The sequence below is a fragment of the Bubalus bubalis genome, chromosome 8 (assembly GCF_019923935.1).
Source record: "Bubalus bubalis isolate 160015118507 breed Murrah chromosome 8, NDDB_SH_1, whole genome shotgun sequence".
Taxonomy (NCBI): Eukaryota; Metazoa; Chordata; class Mammalia; order Artiodactyla; family Bovidae; genus Bubalus; species Bubalus bubalis.
This window is the reverse complement of record NC_059164.1, coordinates 92,195,094-92,216,402: the sequence shown is the minus strand read 5'-3', so window position 1 is coordinate 92,216,402 and position 21,309 is coordinate 92,195,094. Positions and strand designations below refer to the sequence as shown.

Sequence of the window (21,309 nt, the reverse complement as noted above, 5' to 3'; positions counted from 1 at the left end):
CACTCAGTCTTCTTTACGATCCAACTCTCACATCTGTACATTACTGGAAAAACCATAGCTTTGACTAGACAGACCTTTGTCAGCAAAGAGATGTCTCTTTTAAAAACACTGTCTAGGTTTGTCATAGCTTTTCTCCCAAGGAACAAGTGTCTTTTAATTTCATGGCTGTAGTCATCATCTGCAGTGACTTTGGAGCCCAAGAAAAGAAATTCTGCCACTGTTTCCATTTTTTCCCCATCTATTTGCCATAAACTGATAGGACCACATGCCATGATCTTAGCTTTTGCGATGCTGAGTTTTAAGGCAGCTTTTTCACCCTCCTCTTTCACTTTCATCAAGAGGCTCTTTAGTTCTTTGCTTTCTGCCATAAGTGTGGTGTCATCTGCCTATCTGAGGTTAATGATATTTCTCCCAGCAATCTTGATTCCAGATTGTGCTTCATCCAGCCCAGCATTTCTCATGATGTACTCTGTATATAAGTTAAATAAACAGGGTGACAATATACAGCCTTGATGAACTCCTTTCCCAATTTGGAACCAGTCCATAGTTACATGTCTGATTCTAACTGTTTCTTCTTAACCACCATACAGGTTTCTGAGGAGGAAGGTAAGGTGGTCTGGTATTCTCATCTCTAAAAGTTTTCCACAATTTGTTGTGATACACACAATCAAAGGCTTTAACGTAGTCAATGAAGCTGAAATAGATGTTTTTCTGGAATCCTCTTGCTTTCTCTATGATCAAATGGATATTGGCAATTTGATCTCTGGTTCCCCTGCCTTTTTTAAACCCAGCTTGTACATCTGGAAGTTCTTGGTTCACGTACCGTTGAAGCCTAGCTTGAAGGATTTTGAGCATTACCTTACTCAAAAAATGTGCTCAGGTGTGAAATGAGCACAATTGTGTGATAGTTTGAACATTCTTTGGCATTACTTTTCTTCGGGATTAGAACGAAAACTGACCTTTTCCAGTCCTGTGGCCACTGTTGAGTTTTCCAAATTTGCTGGCATATGAATGCAGCACTTTAACAGCATCATCTTTTAGGATGCAAAATAGCTCAGCTGGAATCCCATCACCTCCACTAGCTTTGTTTGTAGTGATGCTTCCTCAGGCCCACTTGACTTTGCACTCCAGGATGTCTGACTCTAGGTGAGTGATCACACCATTATGGTCATCTGGGTCATTAAGACCTTTTCTGTATAGTCCTTCTGGGTATTCTTGCCACCTCTTTCTAATCTATTCTGCTTCTGTTAGGTCCTTGCCATTTCTGTCCTGTATTGTACCCATCCTTGCATGCAGTATTCTCTTGGTATCTCTAATTTTCTTGAAGAGATCTCTAGTCTTTCCCATCCCACTGTTTTCCTCTATTTCTTTGCATTGTTCACTTAAGAAGGCTTTCTTATCTCTCCTTGATATTCTTTGGAACTCTGCATTCAGTCGGGTAAACCTTGCCCTTTCTCCTTTGCCTTTCGTTTCTCTTCTTTTCTCAGCTATTTGTAAAGCCACCTCAGACAATCATTTTGCCTTCTGGCATTTCTTTTTCTTTGGGATGGTTTTGGTCACCACCTGTGTTCAATGTTACGAACCCCTGTCCATAGATCTTCAGGCACTCTTGTCTATCAGATCTAATCCCACTTCCACTGTATGAAAATCCCATGGATGGAGGAACCTGGTAGGCTGCAGTCCCTGGGGTCGCTAAGAGTCGGACACGACTGAGCGACTTCACTTTCACTTTTCACTTTCATGCATTGGAGAAGGAAATGACAACCCACTCCAGTGTTCTTGCCTGGAGAATCCCAGGGATAGGGGAGCCTGGTGGGCTGTCGTCTATGGGGTCACACAGAGTCAGACACGACTGAAGTGACTTAGCAGCAGCAGCTACTTCCTGGTCATCAAGATGCAGAAACAAGAATTTCAACCTACAGTTCTTTCTTTGTAATCAAGTATATTATTTAAGTTATTCCTTCTCTCGTTACTATACATAGGATGTATCTGTGGCATTTCAATTTACCACTTGGTATGGAAGATTGTGACTGCAGCCATGAAATTAAAAGACGCTTACTCCTTGGAAGAAAAGTTATGACCAACCTAGATAGCATATTGAAAAGCAGACATTACTTTGCCAACAAAGGTCCATCTAGTCAAGGCTATGGTTTTTCCAGTGGTCATGTATGGATGTGAGAGTTGGACTATAAAGAAAGCTGAGCACCGAAGAATTGATGCTTTTGAACTGTGGTGTTGGAGAAGACTCTTGAGAGTCCCTTGGACTGCAAGGAGATCCAACCAGTCTGTTCTAAAGGAGATCAGCCCTGGGATTTCTTTGGAAGGAATGATGCTAAAGCTGAAACTCCAGTACTTTGGCCACCTCATGGGAAGAGTTGACTCAATGGAAAAGACTCTGATGCTGGGAGGGATTGGGGGCATGAAGAGAAGGGGACAATAGAGGATGAGATGGCTGGATGGCATCACTGACTCAATGGACGTGAGTCTGAGTGAACTCCAGGAGTTTGTGATGGACAGGGAGGCCTGGCGTGCTGCGATTCATGGGGTCACAAAGAGTTGGACACGACCGAGCGACTGAACTTAACTGAACTGAACTGATAGAAGTTTTGGAATATAAAGGCAAGATAGCAACAAGCCAGGGGAAGATTGGACCTTGCCTCGTGAACCCAGATCTGTAAATGGACACAATAATTGAGGAAGTTTTGTGTTTTCTCTAAAAAGAAAGATCCTCCCCATCCCCAAACACAGGCATTATGTTAGCTGAAGATTATTCTTAATAGCGAAAAAATGATATTGGGTTGGCCAATAGTGAAAAAAATCAGAGTGAATGTGGGGGTTTGGACAGTGTTGGAGACAAACCCAGAAATCACAGAGAATAGCAGAGAGAAGCACAGCAATGACTCCAAAGAAAATGACTAAGGAAGAAAGCAGATTGATTTACGACAATCCCAAAGGCACCCAAAGTAGACATGCAGAGTGAATGGATGAAAGCAAGACAGTTTGTTACCAATAGCACAGCAAACAGAGGAGCCTCAGCATGATAATACAAGCTGCCCAGCCCACAGGAGAACAGGATGGGCCCGGTGAGCCCCATGCCCACAGTGAACTGCACTGCAGCTGAGGAACCCAGGGCTGAGGGCTCAGCAAACAGCAGCGGTAACCAAACCAGTGCCTGAGAGCAAGTCATTGTAGTCATGCATTGGTCCCTTCACCTATTTAATTGCCTATGTGGCTAGCTACAGAAATGGCTCAAGGTCATAGGACAGTTAGGCCTCGAAATCTGGACTTCCTCAGTAAGGATATACAGACTTGCTTGAGGCTGATGGCAGAGCTCCTGTCCAAATTCAGAGCAAAGAGTTAGACTGTGGTGGGCATTTGTTATCATCCCCCAGTAGACATCTATTCCCCTAATTGTTCTTTCATGCTGCTAAGTCACTTCAGTCGTGTCTGACTCTGTGCGACCCCATGGACGGCAGCCCACCAGGCTCCCCGTCCCTGGGATTCTCCAGGCAAGAACACTGGAGTGGGTTGCCATTTCCTCCTCCAATGCATGCAAGTGAAAAGTGAAAGTGACGTCGCTCAGTCGTGTCCGACTCTTAGGGACCCCATGGACTATAGCCTACCAGGCTCCTCTGTCCAATGGGATTTTCCAGGCAAGAGTACTGGAGTGGGGTGCCATTGCCTTCTTCGAATTGTTCTTTCATAAGAGCCCTCAATTGCCTTTGGGGAAACCACGCAGCCTGCTGCAGCATTTGATGAGATGTTCAACCGGATATCCTTACCCGAAACCCCAGAGCTCTACTGGTGTCAGCGCATTCCAAGACTGGCTCCTAAGACTGGCTCTTCAGCTGGCTCTTCAATCCCATGAGCCAACTCATATTCTCCCAATAAGTTCCTTTAGGTTTAAATTAGAGTCAGCTTCTCTTATTGGAATCAAAAGAGTTTAATATAAAATGGATCCTCTTCTTAAAGGGGTTCTAGTCTCTCCAACAGAGAAGGCAATGGCAACCCACTCCAGTACTCTTGCCTGGAAAATGCCATGGATGGAGGAGCCTGGTAGGCTGCAGTCCATGGGGTCTCGAAGAGTTGGACACGACTGAGTGACTTCACTTTCACTTTTCACTTTCATGTATTGGAGGAGGAAATGGTAACCCACTCCAGTGTTCTTTCCTGGAGAACCCCAGGGATGGCAGGGCCTGGTGGGCTGCCGTCTATGGGGTTGCACAGAGTCGGACACAACTGAAGCGACTTAGCAGCAGCAGCAGCAGCAGCAGCAGTCCCTCCAGGGAAACAGATATGCAAGCAACTACAGTAGTGTGAGAAATGCTATAAGACAGGCACACACAGGGCACACTGGCAGCCTAGAAGAGCTCCATCAATTAGGACAAGTATCTTGAGAGCAATGTGAGAACAACAGGTAGAAAACACAAGAAAAGATATTTGAATCGAGTGAAGGATGGGCAACATCCTTGCAGCATCTAAACACGTGGTGCCTTATGGAAACCACAAGAAATTCGGCATGGTGGAAGCAGCTGACTCACAGGGAGCAGTGCTCAGTGGGGAGGCTGGAGAGATAGGCCTGGTCATTTCATATCAAAGAGTTTGGTTTTATCAAGGTGAGGTTATAGTCAGATCTGTGGTTCAGAAAGACAGCTTTTTAGACATATGAAAGGGAAATGGATTGGGAAGAAATCAGAGTCATCAAGAGTATGGTCTTGGCTCTGCTATCAGTCCCTTTATGGCCTTGAGCAAGTTCTTGAGCCCCTCTGTCACTCGGGTTCATCATCTATCAAAATGTGACCCTTAGAATATCTCTATTCCAATGAGTTGGGTCGTTTAAGTGATCTTTGTGAAGTCTTAGCATAGTGTTTGGCCTATAGTAAGTTTCTAATGAAATTAGCTGTTAATGCTACAGTGATGACAGAATCTGGGAGCCCAGTTGGAGTTATCACAGTAATCTAGGTGAGAGTTGATGGAGGCTTAAACCAAGGTGATAGAAGTGAGGATGGAGATCTCCTAAACATTTGTGAGGATACATTAGTAGAGTGATTCCTATAGGGATGATTTTGAGAGTGGAATGGGTTCACGTTAACAATGATACTAGAACAACAGGCATAAATTGGGAAGTGTGGTCACCCTTCACATGAGTCTCTTCTAAGTTCTGCTTCCAGATGTCCCTCATCAGCACCAACAATGCTCAGCTGATTTGATTGTTAACACGTGAAAGGAAAATTTGTTGTTTTTATTGGACACAGAGAGAAACCAACAAACACTGGGCAACCTCTTGGCTCAGATGTCTTTTCTGATCCAGTCTAGCCTGGATTTGTCCCGTGCCATGCTAAGTCACTTCAGTCATGCTGACTCTTTGCGACCTTATGGACTGTAACCCTCCAGGCTCCCGTCTTTGGGGATTCTCCAGGCAAGAATACTGGGGTGGGTTGCCATGCCCTCCTCCAGGGGATCTGCCCCTCCCAGGGATGGAACCCGTGTCTCAGGTCTCCTGCATTGGCAAGCACGTTCTTTGCCACTAGTGCTACCTAGGAAGTCCCTCTAGCTGGGATTTACCACTCAGCATAACTGAGCACACACGGAGGCAGGGGGAAAGGGGAGGGCAGTCATGCTGTTTCTGCCTCTCTCACTCTATTACTCGGAGAAGGCAATGGCACCCCACTCTAGTACTCTTGCCTGGGAAGAGTAGCCTGGTACTGCAGAGGACAGAGGAGCCTGGTAGACTGCAGTCCATGGGGTCCCTAAGAGTCGGACACGACTGAGTGACTTCACTTTCACTTTTCAGTTTCATGCATTGGAGAAGGAAATGGCACCCCACTCCAGTATTCTTGCCTGGGAAATCCCATGGACGGAGGAGCCTGGTGGGCTGCAGTCCATGGGGTCCCTAAGAGTTGGACACGACTGAGTGACTTCACTTTCACTTTTCACTTTCATGCATTGGAGAAGGAAATGGCAACCCACTCCAGTGTTCTTGCCTGGAGAATCCCAGGGATGGAGGAACCTGGTGGGCTGCTGTCCATGGGGTTGCACAGAGTCAGACACGACTGATGCAACTTAGCAGCAGCAGCACTCTATTACGCACAACGTGAACTACATGGAAGCAGGTCTTCCAAGCTTTGACTTGCAGACCAGGTGACTCACACATCATGTCCACCTGAATGGCTTTCTTGCGTCTCCAAAACAGGGCTCAGTGGCTCTCCCATTTGCTCCCTAAGTTGAGTATTATGTCCCTCTGTCTTGTTCTCAATAATATATCCAGCGTCGAGTGCAGCGTCTGGTGCCTAGCAGGAGCTTGACAGATGCTTACTGAATGTTGACGTGGTATTTCCCAAGTCAATATTCCCCATTTGCCCAGATGTTGGCCAAGGCTCCTGCCCCATCCCTGATCTACACAGTGTGTCTTCCAGGTGACTTTCATTAGGTGCTGGGTTGGAAGAGTCAAATCCGTTAGGACTTCCAGTGATGAGTGATCACCAGCTGCCTTACCAGAAGCCCAGTCTTCATTAGCAACCAAAGTCTGCATGGCTAAGATGAGCCTTCATGAAATGGAACAGAACCATATGGTCCTTGCTGCCGCCCCCAACCCCCATCATGTCCTCTGCCTGCCTTTTGCCTGTGGAAAACTTTAGTCAAAGAATAAGTTTAATCAGAGAAGTGAGAAATGCTGAAACAAAGGAAAACAGTGTAAGGAGACTAAACAATAATACTATAGTCATTAAGCATGGTCAAGGACCTTTAGTTCTTTCTCAAGGGCTATAGATAATATTCTGAGGCATATCCTGTGAGCTCTCTTATAGAAACTAAAATCCCGGGTGGAAAAGTTAACTACATGATGACCAGACTGTACCCAGGACATGAGCTGCCACAATTCTGAGAACTGACCACAAAGAATTGGGAACAAGTGCACCCTGGAAATGAAGATTAACTGTACCTAAAACAACCAAGATGATGCTGTTCAGACCACCGATGACCAATTTGAAGATGACTGTTAGAAATGACTATGCTATTTCTGCATGTAGGCCCCCTGCCCCAGACTGTCTATAAATGCTCTTACACCTGCTTATCAGGGGCGGGGAGTCTGCCTTCGGACAGATGTCCACCACTCTCCCCGCCAAGTGGCAGGCCTCTAAAATGAAGCAAACTTTCCTTTCCACCAACCTGGCCTGCTCATTGGCTTTTGAGCAGCAAGGAGCCAGACCCCTCACGCATACCTTTCGGTAACATTCATAGCTTTACACTTAACATAGGGTATGGGGGCAGGAAGACACACATTCTTGCTTGGGGTAAGTGGGGCAACACAAAAATATCTCCCAGTCAGTCGCCATCAGTCTCAGGATTTCTTTCATTTTGGGCTTGTAGCAGCCCTGTCTCTGTTCCTCTGACCTCTCCCTTGTAGGAGGGAGTTGGATTTCTCCCCAGGCCTTTTCCTTGAGACTGGCTTTTTGGACTTTGCTTGGCTGTTTTGGGGTTTCAATTGAGCAAACAGAACACATTTTTCCCACTTGTTTCCCCAGGAGCTATTGCTCCTAATTAGTCCTTCTCCAGCCTAGGGCCCCGCCCTCCCTTCCATAGCACAATCTTCAACAATTAGGGACTCATCTGGAGGTTTATTGATGGACGTGCAGAAGCATCTTGTTATAAACACCATCTTACCTCTCTCCCAGGGTCATTTGGGCCACAATAGGAAAACTGCCCTATAGAAGTTTGTAACAAGTGCACTGAAGACCACCCTGTTTGGGCTAGGTGTTAGGGTCCCCAAAAGTTCTCTCCTAAGGAACTGGCTACAGGAGCCTGCATGTGGTACTCATCAGCATTCTCTTGTTCCCAGAGACTGTGGCTCAAGGTGGCTCTCATGGGTATATTCAAAATGACCGGGGATGACGCTGGCGAGGATGTGTTGTCCTTGCAGTTGAAATTCTCTATTTCAGTGGCACCGTTGGTGTTTCTGGAGTAGCCCAGGAATATTGAAAGCAACAGAAGAAAAAGAAAGCATTGGTAAGGATCGAATTTTAAAACTGTTAATTATGTTTTTTCCAGCACAGATACCTTCAACCCAGATCTGGGTTGAAGTGAAAAGACACCAAAAAGAAAGTTAAAAATAACAAACAGAATTCAGAGAGAAGCATGATGAATTTTTTTTCCAATGAAAATAATTTTAGGGTTATTTAGCCAGAGACAGGTAATATGGACTAATAATCTAAAAATGCCTTTGCCATGAAACACCTAGGACTGCTAGATAAAATATAATCAACATAATTTTGAATGTATCATTACATTTATGAAAACTAAAGTAAAAATCCCTGGGACCAAAAATTAAAGATCAGTGAGGCATGAGTTAAAGCTGGGCTGACTGAGGGACTGGCCAGTCTTGGTGACCCAGGCCCTGGGGTTATTATGTGTTTATTTTGGCTCTGCTGAGTCTTTGTTGCTGTACAGGCTTCTCTAGTTGTGGGGAGTGGGGGCTACTCTCTAGTTGAGCATGCCTGGCTTTCTCATTGTAGTGGCTTCTCTTGCTGCAGAGCACAGGCTCTAGTGTGCATGGATTTGGTTGCTCTGTGACATGTGGAATCCTCCTGGACCAGGGATTGAATTCATGTCCCCTGCATTGGAGGTGGATTCTTAACCAGTGGATCAAGGGAAGTCCAGGCCTTGGGTATTTATGGCCATGTGGCCCAGGAGGTTAAGTATTGGGACCCAGCTCCTGGGACATTAACTTGAGAGAGTTAATTCTTTGATAGGTTGATAAGAAGTCTGAAGCCCTTTTCTGTCCCTTTTCCACTGTAATAAAACTTCTGCCACATGAAGCTCTGAGTGCCTGAAGCCTTGGCCCTGGTTCCGAAGCTAAATTCTCTTCTTCGGAGATCATGAATACAATACCGGTCAAGATATTTGCGTAAGTCCAGGACTTTCAAAGCCACCTTCTTGACAAAAGGGGATACCAAGGACTTCCCTGGTGATCCAATGGTTAAGAATACACCTGCTGATGCAGAGGACACAGGTTCAATCCCTGGTCTGGGAAGATTCCACATGCTACTTAACCTGTGCTCCATGGCAAAATACACCACAATGACAAGCCCGTGCACTAAGAGAGTAGCCCCTGCTCTCTGCAACTAGAGAAAGCTCACGTGTGTAGCAGTGAAGAACCTGTGCAGTCAAAAATTAATTAATTAAATTAAAGGGGCAGGGGAATACCAGAAAGAAATCCATCCAGTGTCAAAGCCAACCTGGATTCTGGGTCAAAACAAAAGTCTCTGTTGAAAATTCTTATCCTTGGGACTGTCCCAATACTGGTTTGAGATCTGAAATGATACAGGGTCCAATAACTTCCAAGCTGAGAAACTAATGTAAAAAATTTCTCCTGAGCCATTAATCTCTCTGAGGCATCCAACAGAAGCAAACTTACAATGGTTCTGTGGGGTCAAACCCTGCCCTTCCAATTTAGGCCAACATGAATCCCACAGATATAGGCCTGTTTGAGAAAAGCTCAGATAAAATATTACAGCTACAGGTAGCCCCAAGGCCCAGAGGGTCAATATCTATGTGAGAGACAGCAAAGAGAAGCAACAGGGCATCTGATGTGCCTGTAAACAGGAGGGCTTCTACATTGCCCACAGCTTCTCAGGAGAAAGTGCAACCAGCCAATTTGGAAAGAAGGAAACTGGGGTAGTAAGTGCAAGGGGTCTGTGGCACAGTCTGAAGAGGCTGTTGAAGTACGTGCCTTAAGAACTCTCAAAACCACCAGAACGCTCTCCCTTGCAGGACATGGCCTCCGGAAATGGAATCCAAATTAAGTAGGACAGGAACAATAGAAGGAAAGGAAAGAGAAAAAATCAGCTAAAAATAGGAACACAGCATGGGAACCCTAAAAGGCTTAAGTCCATAAACACTTCACAAAAACAACACAAGAGGGCGCTCTGAGCCCAAACCAGACAGCTACCTTGACCAACCCCTCACTCCCAAAGGTTTAGGAAAACCGTTTTGCATAAAAACAAGCATCAGAAATGGATCATAATCCAAGATCATACAAAATTATCTCAGGAAGAAAGAGGCTATGAAGCATCTTAACTCCTTACAGACAACGAATGCATGCTAAAAAGATGTGCCTGCTAAACAAACGAAAACTGCAACCCAGCATTTCAAAATGAGCTCACAGTTAAGACAATGACAGAGCATATATGAAAGAACCAAGTCAGCCAGAATTTAAAGATTTATAAATGCGGTGACAAAATTGAGAAAAGGATTAGACATTTCTAAAGAAACAAAAATTACTTCCAAAATGAAGGAACATGAAAATGAACAAAGCAGCTAATGCCTTAAGAGAAAGAAGAGAGCAAAAGTCCTCTCCTTGAGTTTCAGAAATAAGAAAGTGGCAGGCAACTGGATAGCAAAGATGATCCAACCCACATATAGTGAGCATACCTTAAGAGGAAATTTTAATATTATAATTCAAGAAAACGATCTTGAAGTCAGAAAAAAAAAAAAAAAAAAAAAGACTGCCAAGTACATATAAAGGTGAATCATTACCTGGGAGGTGGTGAAGGACAGAGAGGTCTGGTGTGCTGCAGTCCATGGCGGGGTCGCAGAGAGTGGGACACAACTGAGCAGCTGAACAACAACAAATGGCCTGGGAGAACTGACCTGGCATGACCAGCACTGGGACCCCAGAGCGAGGCTATGGAAGCACTGAGACAGGGGATGTGTGGCGAGTCCTTTGTACAGAGCTGCTGCCTCGTCCCACCCCAGCTGAAGGAGAGAGGCTCCCTGCAACCACCCAGAGCCCTTGAGCAGTGGTCCCCAGGGTCTGGGAAACTCAGTAGTTGGGGGCACAACTCCTGCCCAGGGAGCATGGAGGGTGGGAGAAATGGGAGAGTGGGTTTCTTTGATGATGGAGTGATGAGGATCTGTGTGCATCTGTGTCCAGGAGGCACAGTCGTCCGTCCAGTAGCCGGTCATTTCCTGAGGACCAGATGTGAACTGTACCAGGGAGAGAGCCAGCCTGGAGCCACTGTGAACCCTGCCTGACTCCCTTAAAGGGGAGGGGACACAGACAGCCAGTGCCTGGTGGGCACGGATGCCTGCAGATCCAGGGCCTGGAGGGGGAGGGGGGCTTGCCTTGGGGTGAGGGGTGTTAAGTGTATAGTGCATGTTAAGTTGCTTCAGTCTGTCTGACTCTTTGCAATCCTATGGACTGTAGACTGCCAGTCTCCTCTGTCTATGGGGATTCTCCAGGCAAGAATACTGGAGTGGGTTGCCATGCCCTCCTCCAGGGGATCTTCCCAACCCAGGGATGGAACCTGTGTCTCCTGCATCACAGGTGGATTCTTTACCTCTGAGCCACTGGGGAAGCTTGAGGGGTGATAAGTAGGGGATTTCAAATAACCCAAGGAAGCTCCTAAGAGAAAAAGTCAGTTTCAAAATCAAGAAACAAGGGGCTTCCCCTGTGGTCCAGTGATTAAGACTCCACCTTCTAATGTAGGGGATGCAGTTTTGATCCCTGGTCAGGGAACTAAGATGCCTCAAAGCCAAAAAGCCAGAGCATAAACAACAGATGCAATATTGTAACAAATTCAATAAAGACCTTAAAAATAGTCCACATCAAAAAAAAAAAAAAATCATAGGGACTGACTTCCCAGGTGGTACAGTGGATAAAAGTATACAGGCTTGATTCCTGGTCTGGGAAGATTCCACATGGCATGGAGCAACTAAGCCCATGAACCGCAACTACTGGAGCCCATGCACCTAGAGGCCATGCTTTGCAACAAGAGAAGCCACCACAATGAGACGCCTGAGCATGACAACTAGAGAAAGCCACTGTGCAACAACAAAGACTCAGCACAATCAAAAGTAAATAAATAAAAATTATATTTTAGAAAAATCTTCAAAAATAAAATCAAATCAGAAACCTGAAGGAGAGGAGTGACAAGCCAGTCCCCACAAAGAAGGGCCATCCTAATATAAGGCCATGCTGACTGAAGGGGGGTGATGTGGCCACTTCAGAATTTTGATAATTTTCAGGCACTGGATGTTTTAATTCCAGAATTGAGGCTGCTTTTGCAGTTTAAAGGGACCAAAGAGCCTTTTTATATTCTAAGAAGGAGCCCATATATGCTTAGGGGGCCTGCCCAGAGACCAGCTTTTACTCAGGAGCAAGAGGAAGACTTCTCCCACTGAAAAAAAATTATAAAAGGAAGAACAAATTTTTGCATTTTGATGATGCCCTCCAAGTTGTACTTGTTCAACGTGCATGATCTTGTGTTGGTTTTTCTATCACTTGTTACAGAAAGAATCTAACACAGTGACTTAGTAGATAGTAAAGCTTTGGAGCCAGCAGTAGTCTCCTCTATGGGTTAATGTCTATTCTGCCCATTTTACAGAATAGATAAGTGAGGCAAAGAGGCCTCAGGATTGTCTTACCCAAGGGACCCTTGCGAGCTGGGACTGTCCACATCTAACTCCATGAGTCTGCAATTATCACCCTTCTTTGAATTAACCTATTCATCCTCACTCCTTTTACTGAACATCTTCCATATGAAAACACTGGGGTTTGCCTAGGGAATATTTAGATCAAGCAGCCACAGATCCTGTTTCCAAGAACAGGCTTATAATAAAATGAAGCAGAAACATTACATGTAAAAGTCTAAAGTGAAAAGAAGGAACTGAGATGGGTAGGCAGAGGGTGTCACTGATCCTCCATCCCACCATGACTCTAGGCTGTGGGAAAGGGAAGCCAGGGCAGCCCGCATGGAGGACCCACCTGTGCACTGTGAGCTGGGAAGTTCCTGAGAGTTTCAAGAAACGGTCACTGTTCTGCTCGGCAGCCAACAGCATGGAGCTCTCACTGGGCCAGGAGGATGACAGCAGGCTGCTTTCAGACTGGATGGAGAAATTGACAGTCAGATGACCGGGTCTGATCTCCAATTGCTCTTGGCCTCCCCAGGCCAGAACCTTGAAGAAATTCACTTGTGTCTTCCAGCCTAGTCCCGGGAACTGTTCCTTAAATGTTAAGCCCTGGAATCATCAGACCGAAAGCAGGGCCCCTAGCAGGATCTCCTCCTCTCCCTGATGGACTGCTTTGGCTACTCTGCCTAGAGCCAAGGTCTGATCCTTATGAACGAGAGCAGCAGAGCTGTAAGGGCTGGCTTTGAAGTCAGTGACCAAGTACCTAAAGCATATCACTTAAATGCGATGAAGCAAGTGTTTAGATCTTGAAATCTAGAGGTTTAAGGCTATCTAATCTATCATGCTTTTCCTTTTTATGCTTCTACCCTAAGCAGGTACTGGGAAAGCCTTCTGTATGTCAAAAGAAGAAGGGAAAAAAAACAACCCTTAAATAAACTAAAAGGGAAAACCAAATCCTTAGAACAAATATTTGCAAAAACTTATGATTAAAGGCTTAAAGTTCCTGACATAAAAAGCTCTGTTTTATAAATCAACTTAGAAAAATGCAAAGTTGCCAACAGAAAAATGGCTAAAGAACGCAAAAGATAGTGCAAAAAAAAAAAGTCGGCGTTCAAATTCATTGACAATCAAAGAGCTGCCACTTTTTTTTTAACCTGTCATATTAGACAAGGAAAATTTACACTTCTCAATTGTGATAAGGATACAGTGACACAGTCACTCATATTATTAGAGAGAGTATAATTTGGTATGAATTTCCTGGAAATAATCTGACAATATGTATTGAGAGCCTTAAAAACATTCATACCCTTTGAATTCTGCTTCTAAATCTATTCTGGGAAAACCATCAGAAATGTGGACAATACATATATGCTTGTTTTAGCATCAGTTACAATAATGAAAAGTTAGGAATTACTCTGAATGTCTGATATTAGAGGAATGGTGAAGTAAAATTTAACTCATTCATACACCTGAATAGCATGAAATGGTGAAGTAAATTTTAACTCATTCATACACCTGAATAGCATGAAATTATCAAAGTGATGTGTACAAAGGGCTTTTGAAAGAAATGGGAAATGCTTATGATATATGATATACTCTAAACTGGAAAAAAAAAAGCAAAATTGAGAAATATATTTATATATGTAATGTCCTCAAGGATATAAATTAAAAATTAAGATGAAAGACTAGAAGAATATATGCCAAAATGTTCCAAATGATTGCTTAGGGCTAGAGAGGAGTGGGGGTGATTTTTCTGTAATTTTCTGATTTTTCTTCAGTGAACATTATTCCTTTATAACACTGAGGGAAAAAAACCCAGAAAACAATTTTTAAGTGAGTTCAGTACTTTATCACTTTTTAGGAAAACAAAATTACTTTTTAATGTCTGTAGACCTCAGTGTGGTGTGCGCATATCACTGACTTGAAAAAGAAGGCTGCTGACCCCCACACAGTGCTAGACTCTAACATCCATCCATTCTCCAGAGACGGTATATCTCCAATTCCCAGCTGACCCTATGGATCTTGGCAGGATCTTGGTGAAACTTACTGTTTCTGCTGAGCGGCAGGGCAACTTGGGCACCAGGCAGTGAGAGATTCGGATTCTTGGATCTTTGGTGGTGATGGACAGACCTCTCTGCAGAATGTTCACCAAACGGGTCCAGAACTGAAACACGGTCTCTGGGTATTTTTCGTGGAGCCTCAGGTAGTAGATCTTTTCAGTCACTGTCCTAACCCTTAGGATGCGTTGGAGCCGGTCATAGATTCGCAGTTCCACGTACTTCAGGGGCAGAATCCTGGGCACAATCAGGAAATTCCCATGACAGAGGCCCCAGTGGTTTTAATGAACCTTGCTGGGCTAACCCCATTAGACTCCTGCCTCTGTTTGGGGGATGCCGGAGAGCGAAAGCTTGTGGTCTGAGGGTGGAAATGATCATTAAAACCTATTCTTCTCTGATTTCTAGAGCCTTGGTTATTAAAGAATCTGCTCAAACCAATAACAATGGCTGATGGTTGATGTATACAATCTCACTTAACCCTCACAACAACCCCTTGATGAAGGAACGATAAGTAGTATTAATTCCCTGTTACAGAATTTGAAACTGTGGCTCAGAGAAGCTAAGTGATTTGCCCAAGCTTAGATCTTCTTAAGTAGGAACGGGAACTAAGATTTTCTGACTCCATCTCCAGGTCTCCTTCTCCCTAGATCCTGAGCAACTGTGCTGAAAGGATAAGGAGAAGGATGGAGGTCTGGTATTTTACATCCAGTATTTTTTTTCAATTTCAATATTTCATAATCCTATTTGACTTTCATATTGCTCACCTTTCTTTTGAAAATCTCCAAGTCTATATTGACAAAACAAAAAATAAGCAAAAGGAAGCCAAGATTCTCAAAAACTAGGAAGAGAACAGGGAGTGGTGCTCTACCCCAGCACCAAGTACAGCACTTGGTACATACAGACACTAAATAAATATTTGTTAAATGAACGAAGGAAGTCTACGCAGTTTATAAGCTAAAGAACACTGTCCTTTCTTCTTGTCTAGAGACCAGTGGCAAAACAATTCAGTTGTTCACGCAGCCCCTTCCAGCACCTCCCTCAAATCTTCCTTTACCTGCTGAGGGTGATGACTGGGACACTCCCAGGTGTGCTCCAGGTGGGAAACTGACCCTGGGGCCAGGTGACGTTGGCCATCAGGAGGATGTTGGGGAGTGGCAAGGAGGGTACGGATGAGGTCACCCCAAGGATCACAGTGGTTGGCTCTTCACAGTCATCCATCCAGTTCCCAGGCTTAGTGATCTGGAAGTTAGCCCCAAGCACATGGAGTCAGAGAGAAACAGAAGACAGGGGTGGAAGATTACAGGTGCTAGCAACTGGCACTTCAACTTGGCAACAGGCTTGGAGCACCTGTGTTCTTGCACACTGGGCTGGGTCATGACCTGCCATCCATCCTTCCCGTGGGTTCTCCCCAAAGAGACTTTAGGTCATTGACAACAGGAAATTGGTCACCCTCCTTCGTGTCCTTTGCATGACTAACTTTAAAAGGATGTGCTGGTAAGACAAAGCTGATCACCATTTCATTCCTCCGTCCTTGGGCAGAAGAAGGCAGCACAGGTTTCTAATGATCTGGAAGGGGGATTATGCAAAGAAAGTTCCAGAAGTGGGGGGGGGGGGGGGATGAGGAAAAAGCTGTTGAATGGGGACGATCCAGGCAGCCCAACTTGAGAGAGGTTTGGGGAGCTTCCCTCAAGATGATGGTCAGTCTGGCTTGCTGCTGGGTCCTGAGAGGAATAAGGACCTGTTCTCTTGCAGCACTCAGGGCTGTGGCAGGACAGAAAGATGGCAGCCTGGCACTTGGGCGCAGTCTCAGCTGAGACACCCCCATACCTCACTGTCCAGGACAGGCAGATAAGCACCATCACTGTAGCGTCCAAGGAACCACGGGGGTCAGGATCTAAGGGGGTGACCCCTATGTTCCCAAGACCAGAGGGCCTTCTCCCAATGTCCCAGACTCTGTAAGACCATCAAGGCCATTCACAGCCTGCGAAGGATCTGGGCAACAGGGGAGAGCCCCAGCAATGCCTGAATTGTAGGTTTCCACAAGCCTAGTAGATGGTACTCTGAGAAAAGTGCATTTTGATTTTGAGAAGAAATAAGAGGAACATTTCTTGAAGTCCATGTTATGGAATGAAATTCATGTTCTACAAAACACAGAGGGCCCCACACACAGAGTGCTTCATTAATGTTTGCGGGGGACGTTTCTTGGCAATTGACGGTAGTGCTGGTGATGCTGAGGAGAGGGGAAGGTGGGAGCAGCGTAACTCTGGGCTGGATCATTTCAAGGCAGCTTTTAGCTCTGAAGAGCTAGCTTAAGCAGGCAGGCTTTTCCCCTCCCTGGCACAGTCTGAGTCTCCTGGGGCAGCTCAGGGATGGGGAAGACCCCGAGCTATGAACCAGCTCTCTGAGACCTGGGGGACCTCATCAGAGAGAGGCTCCCTACTCTGTGAAACAGTCTCCAAATTAAGTTCAACACCCACCTCCGATTATTTCCACCCTCTCTCCCAGGGTTCCTCATCACTTTTCAACTCCACCAAATAGATTCCTGACTGCAGACCCTCCCTGTGCATTCCAGCCTCCTGGCTTCACCCAGGAGCTTGAAAACCTTTCCCTCTTCCTAAAAGGTTTTCTCTGCCAACTCTTCCGCTTACCAAAGTCTTAGGAACACCTCAAAGACGTGCTTTCCCAGAATACGGGGAAAGCTTCCACAACCGCCCATGTCGAGGGTTTGCTCTGCTCATGCTATAGGGCTCAGCGGGTCCAAATCCTCTGACACAGAGCTTTCTTAACAACTACCATTTCACATTATGTCCGTTGAACCTCCAAAGTCACAAGCTTCTTGGCCAGGGGCACTATCTCATCTCTCTTTGCATCTCCTGCCCCTCACACAGCTTGTTGACAAACTGGCGATGCTATACCTGCCACGGAGCACAGCGGGGTCACCAGCCAGACCACTGGAGGGAGGTGGGGGAGCACGGATTGAAATGACCATCCTGTGCTCTTGGTGGCTCCATGCTTCTCAGGCCACACTCACTCGCTTGAGTGGGTCACATTACTACTCTTCTGGGGATCAGTAGAATCTGGGAAAGGCTAATTTATCCAGGACCTTGCTCTCACACAAGGGTGTTTGTAAGACATCCTAGAAAGAAGGAATTTGGGTTTCAGAGCAGAGATTCTGACAGCTGCCTTCATCCTCTTTAACCAGTCAGTATACACTGGCGGCCCCAGAAGATGCCTGTGTCCCCCCGCTTCACCCCTGGAAAACGGGTCCTGCTATCTCCTTCTGCAGGTATAACTCTATTTCCCAAAAGCATCTGACCTGCAGGGAGGCCTGTGATCTGTAGGTACAAACCGAGGTGAACTTGGGATCTAGACACTCCTGTTTTCTCTGGCTCTACCTGCTTCCCTGCTTCTTCCTCCTCCCCACAGCTTTCAAAGGCTGTGGCATTTGGGGGCCAAACCCTGGGAATAGGCTTTGGGGTACAGGGGTGGGGGGGGGAGGTGAGGAGAGGGGCCCTGAGTGCACAAGGGTACCTGGATAAAGATGCTTTCAAACACCACTGAGTCAGAGAACAAGTTGAATTCTGGAGAATGAATCAGTTGACAAAGGAGGCCATCTTCCACCCCAAGTTCCACTCCAGGGCCTGGTTCCCTGACCTCAGATGGGAGGCCCCGAATTTTACTCATTGGTTCTTGGGAAGAATGGGCTGGGGAACATCTCTGGGGCTCCACGCAGACCCAGCCCAACTCCAAGGTGATGTTGTGACCTCTTCTCCCCCCACCTCCACAGTGCCACCCCTCCTGATGTAGGGCTGTCCCCCAGGCTGGGGGGTGGGGGACACTGCAGGCTCACAATGGCAGGAATGACATCAAGGAATGTGATGGGTAACAACAGGAAAGGAGGGCAGACAAGAGGCGAGGAAGGATTGGCAGTGGGCAGGGCGTGTCTCTCTCCTTTCCTACTCACTGCAGACCAGCAGTAACGCAGCCTCCTCCATTCTTCACTCAGTCTCCTCACACACACACAAGGAAAATGAGTCTCCCAAGGCTGTGCCCTGATTGTGAGCTGCCAGAGTAGCAAGGGAGTCTCTCTGAAGCCTCTCACAAAAACTTTCTCTCTATGCGTGACCTGTTCACCCAAATGCCAGGCCTTCACCAGGCCAGGGGAGGTCAGGATGGGGGCCACAATTCAGCCCAATCTTTCCTCCCCATCTCATGAGATGAAAAAAAAAATTTTTTTTTAACATCAGGCTATTGACAAAGCAAAGAAGTTTATTTATTTGGAAGCTGTGAGCGAATGAGGAAGTATGATACAGTGTATGCTGGAGCATCAGAGAAAAGATCAAGAAAACCAACTGTTATTTTTTTAGGAATTTGAATGAGCCTGTTAAACACAGCCACTATTTAAAATTTAATAATATAAACTGATAATATTAAATAAGTTATATAAAAAGCAAGGTAATAGATGCCCAAACTCATCACTTCTTAATCATTTAACTCTATTTTATGTCTCTTTATTCCCTTGGGGTTATTGGTTTCTACTGGTAGAAATGATATATAATGTGCTACTATTGCTTCTCTCTTCTCAGGGTGTACAGAAAGTTCACAGTGGTTGCTGTCTTGAAACCAGCCATGCTGGGAGGTGTTTACATGATGGAAATCAGCCAGTGCTAAAATCTGGCCTTAATTTATTGCCATTGTGATTGTCTAAAGGGATAAAGAAAATGTCAATGATGCCAATTAAAAGAGTGTCTATAGCTGTTACATTGTGGACACAAAGAAAAATCTGAGGAAATGATCTTCCAGTATTTGAAAGGTATTATCTAAATTAGCAAAGAAGGTGCTGGTCATTATCCTTAACAGAGTTCTGAAAGGCAACTTTGTTATTTATAACAAATAACATTCCCCTTATTCATGAATGTAAGTGGAAAAATCAGCCAGCATTCATGTCAGAACTACACTGGCTTGTCAGTTACACAGGCAGGCTAGGAACACAAAAATCCGACAAAAGTCCATGAAAGCTTTCTTTGAGAATCATCTGGCATCTGAAAGTTACAGTAGAATATTGTATAGTCTATTGTTGTAAATTGTGTGCTTTAAAGTAAAGTTTTATTAAGTAAAATGTTATACAGTAAGATTTTTTTAAAGAAAAAAAAAATGTATACTTATATGTATTTCCCCTTTCCACCGCCCCCTTGGAAAGCTGGTGGTTAGACATTTAACAGCACCCCACTGTGGCGGTACCAACTACTCCTCTCCCACTGCAATCTTTCCCTGGTTCCAGGACATGAAACTTTCACTTAAAGGCATCTTCCGGTTGCATGAAGTTGAGGAGGGATGAGCCATTAGTTACCTCTCTCGGACGTTGGCTGTACAGCTACAGGCTCTCTCACTTGGTGCTTCAATAGGCCAAGGCGTGAGTTCTCTCATCTTTTAAACTCTCAAGACACACACTGCTGCAGTCCACCCATGACTGCGCTTGAATCTTCTGCGGCCTCCTATCAGGAGGGAAATCCGCTTCTCATTGTTTTCCCAAAGCTGTGACATCAGAAGCAGGATTAGCTTATTTCTTCTTAAGACTCACTCATTAGAAGAGAAAATTCTTCTCTTTTATCAATGCAAAGTCTGTAAGACCAGGGATTTAAACTTCAAACGCTTCAAGACTATTCCTTTCCTTTTCTTATCTCAGTGCACTCTGTAACATTGTTTCTCCTTTGCTTGTAAAAGGAAAAAACAAAAAACAAACAGGAAACTTCTCTTACAATGTTTGTAGCATAGACCAAAAATTTAAAGGACATAAAGAACATCAGCGTGACCACTTATGCTAGAGTACCTCACTTACTTGTATAGTAAGTTCTAGTGTTAAATAAGTGGAAGAATGTTCCCTGAAACACTGTTTGCAGTAACAAAGACTGGAGACAACTTAAATGTCCATCAACAGGGCAGTAGTTACATTATGATATGAACCTAACCTTAACCCTAACCATAATCTATAATGAGGTAATGGTTTGCAGCCCATGAAAGAATAGGTAACTTTATATATACTGATAAAGAATGATTACCAAGACATTAAGGTAAAACAAGATGCAGAGCAGTATATATAATATGCCACCACTTGGGTAAAAGGAATTTAAAAGAATATATACCCATATGAACATGTTAGAACATGCCCAGAAACTTCTGGGAGGATAAAAATGTGGTTGTGTTAGGAGGGGTAGGGTACTGGCAACTGTGGTGAAAAGAAAGGGCTTATTTTCCACAGAATATATCTATATGCTTGAATATACATAGTATACTATATGTACAGTATATATCTATATGCTTGAATATATATAGTATACAGTATATACTATATATATAGTATATTATATATATATAATATAATATATGTATATATATTATATATATATATTATATATATCATTGTGTATATATATAATATATATAATAATATATATTATATATAACGATCCCTGGGATTTCTCTGGAGGTAATGATGCTAAAGTTTGGCCACCTCATGCGAAGAGTTGACTCATTGGAAAAGACTCTGATGCTGGGAGGGATTGGGGGCAGGAGGAGAAGGGGACGACAGAGGATGAGATGGCTGGATGGCATCATTGACTCGATGGACGTGAGTCTGAGTGAACTCCGGGAGTTGGTGATGAACAGGGAGGCCTGGCATGCTGCAATTCATGGGGTCACAAAGAGTCGGACATGACTGAGCGACTGAACTGAACTGAACTGATATACATATAATATGTACATATATAGTATGAATATATTATATATATATTTATAATATATATATAGTATATATAGAATATACAGTATATAACATATACATATA

At 44.6% G+C, this 21,309-nt stretch overlaps 1 protein-coding gene across 2 annotated transcripts; it reads right to left on the bottom strand.

The window, feature by feature from the left end:
• Positions 1–7,596: 7,596 nt before the first annotated feature.
• On the bottom strand, positions 7,597–20,728 carry FAM71F2 (family with sequence similarity 71 member F2). Of its 2 annotated transcripts, none has more exons than XM_044946849.2 (5): positions 19,816–20,728; positions 15,520–15,704; positions 14,456–14,702; positions 12,764–12,882; positions 7,597–7,954 (listed from the first exon to the last, which is right to left on the bottom strand). In XM_044946849.2, exons 2-5 carry the CDS (start codon positions 15,681–15,683, stop codon positions 7,756–7,758), a joined length of 729 nt encoding a protein of 242 aa, XP_044802784.1. In that variant the 5' UTR covers positions 15,684–15,704; positions 19,816–20,728; the 3' UTR covers positions 7,597–7,755. The 2 variants fall into 2 exon arrangements, with proteins under 2 accessions (XP_044802784.1, XP_006074458.2); XM_006074396.3 differs by lacking the exon at positions 19,816–20,728 and adding an exon at positions 17,997–18,286.
• Positions 20,729–21,309: the final 581 nt, after the last annotated feature.

Coding starts and splice junctions, on each gene's coding strand:
- FAM71F2 (XM_006074396.3), bottom strand. CDS start 18,149: ATGAGTAAAATTCGGGGCCTCCCATCTGAGGTCAGGGAACCAGGCCCT. Junction 15,705..17,996: donor TTGAAAGCATCTTTATCCAG/GTACCCTTGTGC, acceptor GCTAACTTCCAG/ATCACTAAGCCTGGGAACTG. Junction 7,955..12,763: donor TCCCAGCTCACAGTGCACAG/GTGGGTCCTCCA, acceptor GGGCTACTCCAG/AAACACCAACGGTGCCACTG.